The sequence below is a fragment of the Phasianus colchicus genome, chromosome 2 (genome assembly GCF_987193195.1).
Source record: "Phasianus colchicus chromosome 2, bPhaCol1.hap1.1, whole genome shotgun sequence".
Taxonomy (NCBI): Eukaryota; Metazoa; Chordata; class Aves; order Galliformes; family Phasianidae; genus Phasianus; species Phasianus colchicus.
The window spans coordinates 86,803,835-86,817,288 of NC_143437.1; the positions used below are offsets into that span (position 1 = coordinate 86,803,835).

At 35.7% G+C, this 13,454-nt stretch overlaps 1 protein-coding gene across 23 annotated transcripts in view; it reads left to right on the forward strand.

The window, feature by feature from the left end:
• DST (dystonin) overlaps positions 1–13,454 on the forward strand; it is a 297,941-nt gene that overhangs the window by 197,212 nt on the left and 87,275 nt on the right. For all 23 annotated transcript variants that reach the window (XM_090136226.1, XM_090136238.1, XM_090136239.1 and 20 more), the window contains 10 exons: positions 194–346; positions 1,569–1,802; positions 2,066–2,347; positions 4,046–4,591; positions 5,927–6,103; positions 8,738–8,861; positions 10,209–10,417; positions 10,678–10,995; positions 11,177–11,343; positions 13,029–13,185. In XM_090136226.1, the coding sequence (XP_089992352.1) occupies positions 194–346; positions 1,569–1,802; positions 2,066–2,347; positions 4,046–4,591; positions 5,927–6,103; positions 8,738–8,861; positions 10,209–10,417; positions 10,678–10,995; positions 11,177–11,343; positions 13,029–13,185 (2,367 nt within the window). The remainder of the gene's footprint in view (positions 1–193; positions 347–1,568; positions 1,803–2,065; positions 2,348–4,045; positions 4,592–5,926; positions 6,104–8,737; positions 8,862–10,208; positions 10,418–10,677; positions 10,996–11,176; positions 11,344–13,028; positions 13,186–13,454) is intronic.

The window sequence follows — 13,454 nt, forward strand, 5'->3', positions numbered from 1 at the left end:
TTTGAGGTTTATCCTTAACTTCTATATGTTCATCTTGCTATTTGTACCACTGCTATCATGTTTACAGCATACTTTTCAAAAGATTGCTTTGCAATATTGATGTTCAAAGGTTAATTGCTATTTGAATGTCTGTTAGTTCATGTAGTGGGAAAATTTTTGTTTTATTCTTCAATTGTATTTGCCTCTAATATAGGATGTGGCTGAACGGCAGCAAGAATGCAAAGAGAAACTGCAGGAAATATGTGATATGCTTACACAGACTGAAAATCGACTCATTGGACAACAAGAGTCTCTTGTTATTGGAGACAGCAAGGCTGAGCTAGAACAATACCAGACCAAACAGGAGGTGTGTGCAATTCTAGTTATGTATATAAAAGAAAGCTGAGTGCAGAAGAGAGTGATTAGGATCCTTTGTTGAATAACAAGACTATCATGTGAGAGGAGAGTAACATAGATTTGTTTAACCTACCAAAGGTAAAGTCTTAATGGTGTGCCTTTAAACTCCTGCCCATGAATATGGTCCAGAATGAACCAATGAGAGGTAAGAAACTTGGAAGGCACTAGAACAGGATGTGTGTACTAGCTATTTCAAGAAGCACTCAGGTGGCAGTATGAAATCTGTTATATGAATCTTTACCTTAAGATTTTTTTCTTCTGTCAAATGTGATAAGATTACACTTTATCATGCTAAAATAGCGTAACTAGGTTTTTAACTACTGTCATGGAGTGTTTACACCCTCTTAAAGTATTTTGAGGAGTTAAATGCAAGGCTTTGGTTATAGTTCTGTTTTTTCTAGCAATGCTTTCAATCTCCTAGGTGTTTTATGTAACAGAGTCCTTTCAGCTTGTTTGCTTTCCTATAAAGACCTTGGCTTTTAGCAATATCTTGTTATCTATAAGCTTTTCCTCTGACCTGAGTGACACTAACTCTGATTTTGATAGTTTTAAGACAGGAGGACTTGACACTTTTCTTCATCCTCCTTCTCCTAATAGTGGCTTTCAGTAATTGCAGGATAGAGCTCCAAATCAAGATTAGTAAAGATTGAAATTTTGATTCATCTTGCCTTGCCTTACTTATCTTCAAAGTAACGCACCTAGTTTGTATAAGATCTCTTTATAATCTGTGGAAAAACATAGACACCTCAGGGCACCTGTTAACATTGCTTAACTGTCTGAAGAAATTGGAGCCTAAATGGATGTATTCTTGGGAGAGAATAAATAATATAACTTTTTTTTTTTCTTAAATAAATATCAATACTGTGATTGTCTAACAGACTAATATTCAGACTTCTGAATAGGAGTGTAAGCAATCTGAGTTCCAAATTGCAGGTTTTTTTCTTTCTTTCTTTCTCTTTTTAAATTTCTTAGCTGTTCTTGAAAGAGATAGGGACGGAATGATCTGCATCAACACTGTCAGATGTTGGACTGAATATTTTCTTATACTCCCATCAGCTGTTCAGTAATACTGCATTTATTCTCTGGGGTTAAAAAGTAACAAAACAAAGCAAGTTGTAATAAGGTTAATCAGAAAGATGTGGGTTCATCTTTGGATTCTTTTTTCTCAAAAGGAGATACAAAAAGACATGAGAACAAGTGCCCAGACATTGGCAGAGATTGTGAAAAATACTGAAAACTTCTTAAAAGAAAATGGAGGAAAGTTGTCACAAGAGGACAAGGCTGTTCTTGAACAGAAACTGAATGAAGCAAAGACCAAGTGTTTGCTCCTTAGCCAGAAGGCAGAAGAATCTAAAAAAGAACTGGATAAAGCTATGACAACAGCAATTAAGCAGGAAACAGAAAAGGTTATTTGTACTTTTATTCAAACTTTTAATGTATTTTAGGGGATTCATTTTTCAATTTGCTATTGATACACTGAGGCAAAATAAAGTATTTCATTTAGGTGACTAAGAAACTGCTGTTCTATTTTTTTTTTTATGAAATAAGCAGTAAAATGCATGCCATTCAACACATTTTTATTGTTGATGTGATTTAAATAGTCTGTTTGCATATCCTATTATGTAGTGCCTGAAGATTTCTGAACTGAAAGAGTGTAATTTCATTGTAGGTTGCAGCCATAGAACAGCTGGAAGAAAGTAAAAATACAATAGAAAACCTCTTAGACTGGTTATCAAATGTGGATAAAGAAGCAGAGCATGGCAGGAAATTTAAGCAGGCAATAGAACAGAATGGAACACACTTTGAAGAGGGAGATGTGAAGGCTTTGGAAGGAGAGGAGGATGATGTCAATGGTAATCTGCTGGAAATTCAGCAAGACATTGAAACTCAGGTGGATGGACTAGTGAAAAGCACAGAAGATAATCTGAATCAACAGTATCAGAAAGTCAAGGTACTGCTACTGGAGTTATTCCCAAGTTGTTTGCTAAGTGTGTCAGTCTTTATTCAACAAGAGTGAATTCAATCACATCCTTTCTTTAATAGACTTTGGAATGGAAGATGGGAAGTTAGTGATACAGTAATAGGATTTTCAGTAGTCAGAATGTATTGCAAATTTGTCAGTTCTTCAATGTGATCATTTACTGCAAAATAACAAAAAGCATATTTTTTAAAGCAAATTTTGAAAATCCTGATGGTGACTCTATTATTCTTAAGTTTTATAGAGAGATATTTGTACAGGACAGTCAAATTTTTATTACTACTACAAGAAAATAAAATGCAAAAAGCAACAACATAAATTTCTACTTTTTATGAAGCTTTTTCGAAAATCTTTGTAATGGCCAAATGCAATTCCCTGCTTGTGAATACTGATTTACAACAGCTGCAGATAACAGTTTGCTGAAATTGTAGTTTTTTCTTCTTACCCCTTTAACACCTTGGTTACTTGGATACTAAAACACTATTTAAAGGCTTCAGAAGGATGAATTACATCAAACCACAGTGCAGCATTTTAAAAACAGATTTTCCAGATAAGTTAATCGGAGGCATTTTATGGCCTGTATTGATTTACATTTGAGCAACCAAGAACTTTTTTGTGTGGTTGTGTGGTTTGGTGAATGTGTAGATGAAACTGATACTGCTAATTACTGGTACCAGTTTGAACTTTCTTTCTTGTTTTTGTTTTTGTTTTTTTTTTCCAATAACATTTTTTCTGTTTCAGAATGATTTTATTTTCCTTTTTTTTTTTTTTTTTTTTTTTTCTCCTGTGCCCAATGCCTACTGGGTATTTATCCAGTATAGACAGGGAAGAGAGTCATACCAGTCCACTTTATTAACTATTTTACATAGGAATTGAGAACCTCCAATGCAGGATTTTTTGGAAGAATCAGTTTGAAATGTGAATTTTATTTAGCATAGGAGTAGTTCCTATGTCATGTTATTTTAGATGATTTTGAAAACAATTTACATGCATAGAATGTTTCTTGATCTTTAATGTCAAAAGGCTCTGTTTTATGACCAAGTATATTTGATAAGAATCAGTGCTCTTGGAATTTAAAAATAAAGCTTTGTGTAAGAATGTTTGTTCACTCAGAATAGAACAAGGAGATATCTATACTCTTTTCAATGCTTATGCTTTCGTTCCTTTTGGTCTATTCATTTGAAATGCAACTACAATATATTTTAAGTGAGGTGGAACACTTCTGATTTAAAAGTTGCCTACCTTTGGGTATTTTACTTAATGAATTCTATTTTGTGACAGAGAACAAGGAAAATGTTGATTACATTAAGCATGTCAACCTAGGTATTAAACAATAAACAAATAAATTATTGAGTATATATCCTCATATTTCCTAGTTCCAGTGACATTTTAATAGTGAACTGAGTATTCATGGACTACGTATTTGGCTAAAATCACCACTGGCTGTTTCTTCAAATTTTGAAGCTGCACAGAAATCTAGTTCTCTTAAATTACTGAAAAATGTTTTAAAATAAATAGCAGGAAAATTAGAAAAGCTACTTTTCGCTTTGATGGACTTCTTTTTACTCATCATTTCTAAGCAAGATTCAGCAGAGATTTCAAGACAGTTCTTGTGTAATGAAATCAGTTGAGAAAGGACTGATCATGGATTCTTTCAACTTTTTCTTGCAGGCTCAACATGAGAAAATTATTTCACAGCAGCAGGCTGTGATAATAGCAACTCAGTCTGCTCAGGCACTACTCGAGAAGCAAGGCCACTACCTTTCTCCTGAAGAAAAAGAGAAGATGCAGCGGAACATGAAAGAGCTGAAGGCTCAGTATGAGACTGCGTTAGCTGAATCAGAACGGAAGATGAAGATGACTCATTCTCTGAGGGAAGAGCTTGAGAAATTTGATAGAGACTATAGTGAATTTGAAACCTGGCTGCAGCAGGCAGAACAGGAACTCGACAACTTGGAGGCTGGTGCTTCTGACTTCAGTGGTATTATGGTCAAACTGAAAAGGCAGAAGAGTTTTTCAGAAGATGTTATATCTCACAAGGGTGATTTACGGTATATTACAATTTCTGGACAAAGAGTTTTGGATGCTGCAAGGTCATGTAGCAAAAGAGATGGTGTCAAGGTTGACAAAGATGGTATTGATACTTCAGCTACTTATGCTGAAGTGCAAAATAAACTTGATAGTGCTTCAGATCGTTTTAAATCTCTCTATACTAAGGTAAGTTTTATTTACACAGAGTAGGAAAGACTACTGTGATTTTGGCAACTTGTATAAGGAGGGCTTTAATGAAACAAATTACTGTGGGAAGTTTTAAATTCTTTGCTTCTTAACTAATAATTCCTCTGGAATTAACAAAATTCCTCTGGTAAAACATATCCACAAGAGGCTTTTCCAGAAGTTCTGCTTTAGTCTAGTGCTCTGAGTGGTTGAAGTTTTCTACCTTGTTTTTAGTTTGAATGTGAATGTAAATATATAATTGTGAGGTTTTTTAAGAACTTACTATTATCCATGTAGAAGACCTATCTCAATAACTTTATTTGTAGTCTCACTTGGGTTAACTTGCCAAATTCTGCCTTTCACATATACACATTTAGCATAGACACTAAAGAGGTGCCTTAAGTATTTGACACTAAATATGCAGAGCAAAATCAACACGAAATAGATTTGTCTTAGTAAATCAAGAACTTGAAGCTCGGAATTTGAAAGTGAGACCTTCCAAGTTTTGTGAAATCTTTCAAGTTGTAGATTGTTTTTACAAGTATATTTTGTATATATAATACCTGTATGCACATACGAGTTTATATGCTTGCATGTTGAATCTAAAGGCTGTTCTTCAGTTGCTTATGTGAGTGCATTACATATTTGCCCAGCAGATGGTGATCAAGTACCAAATGTAAATATTGAAATACAACGTATCTTAGGTTCAAAATAGAAATATTTAAAATAACTTTTTAAATATTATTTAGAATAGCTGTTTATAAATATTATGACCTGATATGGTCAGATTTTGTGTGTGAAAAGACTGAAATAGTTCCACTGGCCTTTTTATGTGATGATTCACCGTGTATATTTCAGGAGCATACTAAAATATTGGACTTATAGGAGGAGCTATATCATTTTGGATTTACAAGGCAGATGAGTTACTATGAAAACAAAAATCTGTTCTCTATATTTTAATGAACATACACATACCTTCTGATTTTAGTAAATTTCTGCCTTTTTCTGACTATATTTTTGGTGTCATAATGCTGATAAATAATTAATTTGGAGGATCAAGAAGTCTTCCTGAAGCTTATCCTATTCTAGTACAGTGGGTTAGAGTACAGTTTGCTGTTTTGGTGCATTGATCCTAAATCACTCTTGAGAAGCACAAACTAGAGGGAACTGCCCAGCTGTCTTACCTTAGTTCAGAAATCAGTTAGTCAGTGGAATAATGGCAGGAAAAAAACATGCAGTATTTCAGGACGTGAGAATATTATTTTGAGATTGTTATGAAATACAACACAGAGTTTAATGCCTGGATATTTCCATGTTTGTTTTCTACTCTTTTAGTGTAGCATCCTTGGAAATAACCTTAAAGACTTGGCAGATAAATACCAGCATTATGAAGATGCTTCATCTGGACTTCTGTCGGGTCTTCAGGCCTCTGAAGTAGCTGTGAACAAACAACTATCTGAGCCAATTGCTGTGGATCCCAAAAATCTCCAAAGACAACTGGAAGAAACCAAGGTGAAAAGCTTTAAAAAACAGAAGCATTTCTGTCCTAAAAGGAACTGCTTTCTGTCAGAAAAAATTGGATTATCTAATATAATCCAAGTGGCTGCAGGCCAAATTCTTGTCTTGCAAGTCTACATGCAATGTTTATAGTTCTCAATCTGCCTAGAATGTTACCTGAATAGAACTAGAGTGAAAATAAAATGGAAGACCAAAATACCATTAGCAGTGATGAAAGCTAAATGTGTTTTGTCACACTTAGCAAACAATAGGTAAAATCTGGGAGTTTTTGAACTAATAAATGATTTAGCAATTCCAGTTTGCTGTGAGGATAGGGCTTGTGACTGAGTTCCTGATGAACAAGGCCATTTGTTGCCTCTGAGCCTTTCTTTTTTAATATTCACATTTCTGTTTTACATCATTCTCCCCAGTAAGGGATCACACCAGATCTGCAGTGTGCAATCTGTTTGCCCCCTCCAGTTATACCCAGTGCTACATCTCCCATTAAGAATGGATATAAGATAATTTGCAATGCACACAAAAACTGTTTTGTTTTGGGCTTTTTTTTTTTCCCACTGAGGGAGTAACTCACAGCTTTATGTAAATCCTGGCATAGGCAAGACAGGATGGTGATGGAGCTCATGAAGTTAAAATGCTAGTTAGGCACTGTAGGTTTAGAGGAGGCTTTAGGAACCAAAGAATGTGATGGCTTGTGTAAAGTTACATACCGTCTGTCATTTTTAGACTGACTTTTATATTTTCATAAACAGGTTCAATTGTCTATACCATAATTCAAATGCAAATTCCTTTTTCATTTTTCAGTAAGCAAAGCTATTGTTCAGACATTTCATCTCTGTTTTACATGTGCTACATGGAGGGTCTGTGCAGGTCTGGTATGTTTGCTACTGATAAACAATAGTCAATGCCTCTTGGAAGACGGATGCTTTCACCATTTTGCTTAGAAGAGTCTGAAAAGCAATACTACACAGACTACACAGAATCTTCCAAACCTTCAAATCTTTCAAACTGGAATTGCCCATCTCTTTGATATATATGACACATCAGAGGAGACAAATCATAGTGATTATGCAAGACTTAAGAAAACCACTTGTTCTTTCATAGATGAAAGTGTAAATTTTGGACTTTTAACATTGAAACAGTTGAGGTTCATTTGTGCTACTAAGTCCTAGAAAAATAGAAATAATACCAACTACAATTTGAAGCTCCATTTAAACTTTTGTTCCTTATGCCAAAAGGAATTATATTCCTTATAATGCCAATTTTCATGCAAGTAATACAAAAGGCCTGAGTATTGGGTTTCTTTTGTGAAACGACTTGGTGGATTACTTGCTACACAAAAGAGCACTGGAGGAATATAAGTAGGGAAGAATGGAGAGGGTACAAAGTGTCAAAAGATTGAAAGCAAGAGAAAAAATAGCAGACCGAAGAAAGAAAGCCAATTAATGAAAGCAAAACAGAGTATTTCTGCAGAAGTCAGGTGTTGCAAGTTAAAGCTGTCCCTTCCAGCCAACACATGCAGCAGATAATCCAGCTACACATAGGCCTTGGCAGTATGGTGGAGTCTAATCTTTTTATGGGGATTAACTGTTCTTCAAAATAATCATCAGTGACTGTGGTGTAAGCTTGCTTGCTTTCCATCAGCATACAAGGTTTTCTGGTATGTCTTGTTTTTTGTTGATATTTTATTTTTTTTTACAAGTACAGTAAATTTCTCAAGTGAAAGGATAATTCCTCTTCTTTATCTGAATTTTATTCTGAGTGGGTAGCAAGAAATATTTTGCAATTGTGTTTTGCTATGTATATCGATGCTGAATGCACTGATATGACTTCATTGTCCTGGCGTGGCAGATGGGATTGAATTGTATGTTTGTAGTGATAGCATGTGTCAGAAAAAAAAATGAGAGGTCATTTCATTTTGAACTTCTACAATATTCAAGTGATTCAAGACAAAGATTTATCACATACACTAACATGGAGTCCTGAAATAGTTCAGAGGCTATTTATGCTGAAGTGCTTTTATACACTGAAGAGAAAAAGCCACTTTCAGCAGTTCTCTCAGTTTCTCTGCTGACTTTGAACTGAGCCTCTAAGTCAGGTATCCTCTAAACCTATGTTCTTTTGTTAGAGAGAGAAATCTAGTTGAAATTCAGTGTTTCTGGCTCCAGGCGGCTTTAGAACTATGAAGATGATGACTTTGTTTTGGCATATCGATGTTGATGCTACACTATCGGCCTGATCCTTTGTCAGTATAACTGATGTTGGCTGGGTGATAACTACTGTTGATAATGTTTTTCTCCTTTTTCACTGATGCTGAGTTGAAAAATACATTTATTTTTCTTTTGGATATCATTTGAGTTAGTGCAGTGTTTTCAAGTAATCAAAAGACGCATTTTGAAGTTGCATACAAGAAAATTATTTGAGTATTGTGGAATGGAAGATAAAAACAATGGCAAACGAACTAAAACATGGTCCAGAAGACCAACGTTAATATTTTCATTATTGAAAAGTCACACATTGTGTTAATTTATTCCCACCACACGTTTAGGCTTGTATGGCATATCTCAAGCCTTCCATGTGTAACTTTTAGCTATATTCAACAGTGTAATTAACAATTATGGAATTTTACAGGTTCTTCAAGGACAAGTGTCTAACCACCAAATTGCTGTAGAAAAACTTAAAAAAGCTGCTGAAGTGCTTTTGGATTCAAGAGGAGAGTTGGCATCAGACAAAGAGGAGATTCAGAAAACACTGGGTAAAATGCTTATTTTTCTTAATGCTTATTTTAATCACTTATGTCTACATGCAGGTACTAGAAGAGAGACAATGCAGTTTCCACATCTGTGTCACTGCTCAAGAACAATTTTTGTTGAACTACAAGCTATTGCAACACCGTAACTTCATTGTTGCTCTGTCTCCTATGCTTGATCATATGCTTTTCACTTAAAATGCATCATTTTATTTTTTACTTTTTTTTTTTTTTTTTTCAGAGAGAGGAATTGTGCTTAGTTCCCATGTTTAAGATTACCAAGTCAAACACTTAGTATTTTGCTGAGGAACATGAGTGCTCCACTGGGTAGGGGTATATTCATGTTCAAGGAAAATTTTTCCAAACAATTATTCCAAGTTTGCTTAGCCAAACTTCCTTTGGATTTCAAATATCTTTATGTGGTGAGCTGACCTTGGCTAGTTGCATGATGTCCTGCTCAGTCACTTAGTCACTCTCCCTCCTCAACTGGATGAGAGGGACTGTGATGGAAAAGCTCATGGGCTGAGATGAAGACAGGGAGATCACTTACTAATTACTGTCACAGGCAAAACAGACAACTTAAATTTATTGCTAATTGGATAATAGATTCAGATACTGAAAAACAAATTCAAAAAATTAAAGCACCTTCCTGCCACCTGCCTTCTTCCTTGGCTCACTTTAACTCCTTCATTCCCAATTCCACCACCCCCTCACCAAGCAGTGCAGGGCAGTAAGAAATGGAGGCTGTGGTTAGCCAGTAACTGTTCCACTCTGCTGGTCTGTTGTCCTTCTGATTTTCCCCTTTTCCAGCCTGGAGCCACTCCACAGGCCACAGTCCTTAAGGGAAGACCTGCTCCAGTGTGGACAGTCCATAGGTCTCAGTTCCTTCAGGAAGTATTTACCTGATCCTGCTTGGGGTCTCCCACAGGCTGCAGTTTGGATGGGCTCCGTGATGGTGGATCATTTAGGACCTGTTTAGCTCCAGCAATAAAGTTGGAGACATAGCTGTAGAGTAACTGTTTTACCTGCTGTTTTATTTCTTGGGAACTGTCAGCTGTCATAAGCTGGAGCTACATGGTGTCATGGCTGAACTGTGTGACACGTGGGAACCAGCTTCTAAAAATTTGGGAGCATTGCTGTAAGCTGCTCTTTCATTTTACTTGTGCACTGAGCTTCTTGGCTGTATTTGATTCTGGTCTTTCCTCATGCATTTCTACTGATTACAGCTAATGGTTTTACTTGCTTCTGATACAGGTAACTTTTGACTCACATTTACCTGTGAGAACTAATAAAATGAGTTAAAAGTTTAGTTTGGCTAACAGAAACATTTGAAATACATTTTCTCTTTATCAGATGATATTGTGGAGAGATATGACAATTTATCCAAGTCTGTGAATGAAAGGAATGAGAAGCTCCAAATAACATTGACTCGATCCCTAAGTGTGCAGGATGGCTTGGATGAAATGCTGGATTGGATGGAAGGTGTTGAAAAGAGCCTTGAAGAACAAGATCAAGTGCCTTTGAATTCTGCTGCTATTCAAGATATTATTAGTAAAAGCATTGTAAGTAGCACACTCTGAAAGAAATTTTTGTATTAAGATTTCAAGAAATAATCAAAATATTACTGTCATCCTTAATGGGGTCAAAATACTTAGTGAAGTATTCTGTTGCATTAACTAAAACTGTACATAAAAATATTTGTAGCTGAAACAGATCTATGCTGTTGGTCCAGCTGAACTAAGTTGTTGCTTCATATGGTGGACCAGTTCTACTCTTAAAATTTATCTATAAGCAATACAGAGTAGTTTTTTACTTGTTTCAGATGCTAGAACAAGACATTGCAGGTCGTCAAAGCAGTATAAACACTATGAATGACAAAGTGAAGAAGTTCATGGAAACAGCAGATCCATCCACTGCATCTTCACTGCAAGCCAAAATGAGTGAACTTGCTGGACGTTTTTCTGCAGCAAGTAAGAAGCATAAAGAAAAACTTATGAAAATGGAGGAGTTGAAGACTAAAGTGGAGTTATTTGAAGATCTGTCAGAAAAACTCCAGTCATTCCTAGATGAGAAAAACCAGGCTCTCAGTGAGACTGAGGCACCAAGAAAGGATGTTAGTGAAGTGTCTCAGTACATGCAGGTACTGTACCATTCCATTTGTATACTGTGTGCATGTCTATCTAGTCTTGCTCATTTATGTGATAGAACAATAAATAAGACATGCTTGTTTCATAGCTTCAATTGCTTGGCTAAAATAATAAATTTAATTTTGGACAACTGATTGCATAATCTAACATGGAGAATATATTTGTGTTTTGCAGGAGGCTAGTATAGAATTAGCGAAACATAAGAAAGACCTGGAAACTTTGCAGAACCTTCTTGAAGAACTGTCTTTACATGCTCTTCCTGGGGATAAAGCATTGGTACTAGAAAAAGTAAATGCTTTGTCAAAAAAATTCAGAGAGGTAGAGGAGACTGTAAAGGAAAAGTAAGTCAAACAATTATTGAAATGTTTCCACCTTTTTAGGCTAATAAAATACAGTTATTGTGACTACTATCCTTCTGTGTGCAATTCAAGAGATTTCAGTTAACTGCAATGCAGAGAGGATTTTTCATTTTAAAAAAAAAGAGCAATTCAGGATAGAAATACTTCAGTAGCTACTTTATCTGTCTCAGGCTGTCTAAATTACAGACAAGTAGCTTTTTCCAAATTTCATGAGTATATTGTGAGTCCTGTAAGTACTAAGGAAGCTGTTCTACTTTTCTCCTTCTCTGGTAGAATAAAAATTCTTATTTGTGCAAATTAATTTTGTATACTGTTTGGAATCAGGCTGCAAAGAAAAACTGAGGAAATTACTATAGCGTCCATTTACCTATATAGCAAAACTGGATTTTCCACGTTCTGATAATATTTGTAAAATTATTGGTTTTTTCCTCTAAAAAATTTCAGATTCTGTCAAAACTGTAATGTCTAAACCAGGTTTGCTTCTAAGGTAGTTGAAATCTTCATTCAGATCATTTAGGATGCAAACTGAGTTATTGAAACTTCATTAAAGTATGACATGAAAATTCCTTTCCTGATCATGCATTGTTAATCACAGTGACAACACTAGCTTTAGATATCTTCCTTAGGCACAAGGAGGGAAAGAGTGTATTATATGCAGAAGTTATTAAATAGGTCCTGATCTATGAAAATACTTGGAGATCTTTCTTCAAAATCCAAAATGATCCAGTTAAGACATTTCTCAGATGTCCTGTTATCTTACTAAGGTATCAAAATGCTGCATGCTAGTAATATGAATTGTGTTATGGGTTTCCTTCCTAAATGAAAGTTTTTACTCACAACTCCCACCAGTATTTTTTTTCAATGCTTGTTTTGCTTTTATCACTTATGCAGTCATCTGTGTGTTTATTTTGCTACTTGTTCTTGTGAGTCAGTTCCTTGTGTCAGGGTTTATCTGATCAGGATTGATCTGATGTACGATCGAAGTACGATTCTTTGCTTTCTTTTTGCACACTACTGGGTATTTGGTAGTTGACTGGTAGTTGACCAGCACTACTGACATATTGCTTTAGGATCAAATCATGTTCAGGTAGAAGATGAGTAAATTACAAGTGCTGTGACAAGAGGTTGTCTCTCTATGATACCTCTAACTTGTCAATGCTTGTAAATATCTAATGGGTGAATGGGGTCAGGCTCATTTTAATGGTGCCTAATAACATAACAAGGGTCAGTGGGCACAAACTGGAACACAGGAAGTTCTATAAAAACATGAGGAAAATCTTCACTTTGAGGTTGACATAGCTCTGGAACAGGTTGCCCATACAGGTTGTGCAGTCTCCTTCTCTGGATATATTCAAAACCCATCTGGATGCTTTCCTGTGTAACCTACTGTAAGGAACCTGCTTTAGCAGGGGATTGGACAAAATGATCTCCAGAGGTCCCTTCCAGCCCCTATGATTCTGTAATTCTGCCAAATGTCACAAAGATGGATGTGTTCTCTTCATGCAGAAAACTCACAGATCTGTCTCTGTACTCCTTGAAGCTAGTTTTGAGGTTATTACTGAATATAGGAATAGCAATATCAGATTTAGCAATATCTGTTGATTTAAATATCAGAATGAATGCTGTCATTCAGTGCTCAATTTCTTTTGTTGTCTTTAATTATATAGAGAAGAGGATGTATCATCTTGTCAGAAAGAAATTGATACTTTTGAGCTACTTGTAGAATCTTTAAAGAAATGGATAAAAGAGACAACAGAACGAATACCTGCTGCACAACCCTCTCTGAATACAGAAGAGTTAAAGAAGCCTTTGGAAGATACATTGGTATGACACTGTAATATGATGAGAAAAATACAGTTAAAGGAAAAGAGGGCTTCTGTTTCTGTTAGAAACAAAAGAACAGACATAAGTTAGAAGCAGTCACACTAATTGGACTTGAAGTCTGCATTTACATTACCATTTCCTTTGCATGTTGGGGTATACTTGTGGTGGGCTAATCGTAGCTGGGTGCCAAGTCCCCACCCAGCTGCTCTCATTACCTCTTCAGGGCAGGACAGGGGGAGAAAATACGAGAAGTCACAGGTCGGGGTAAG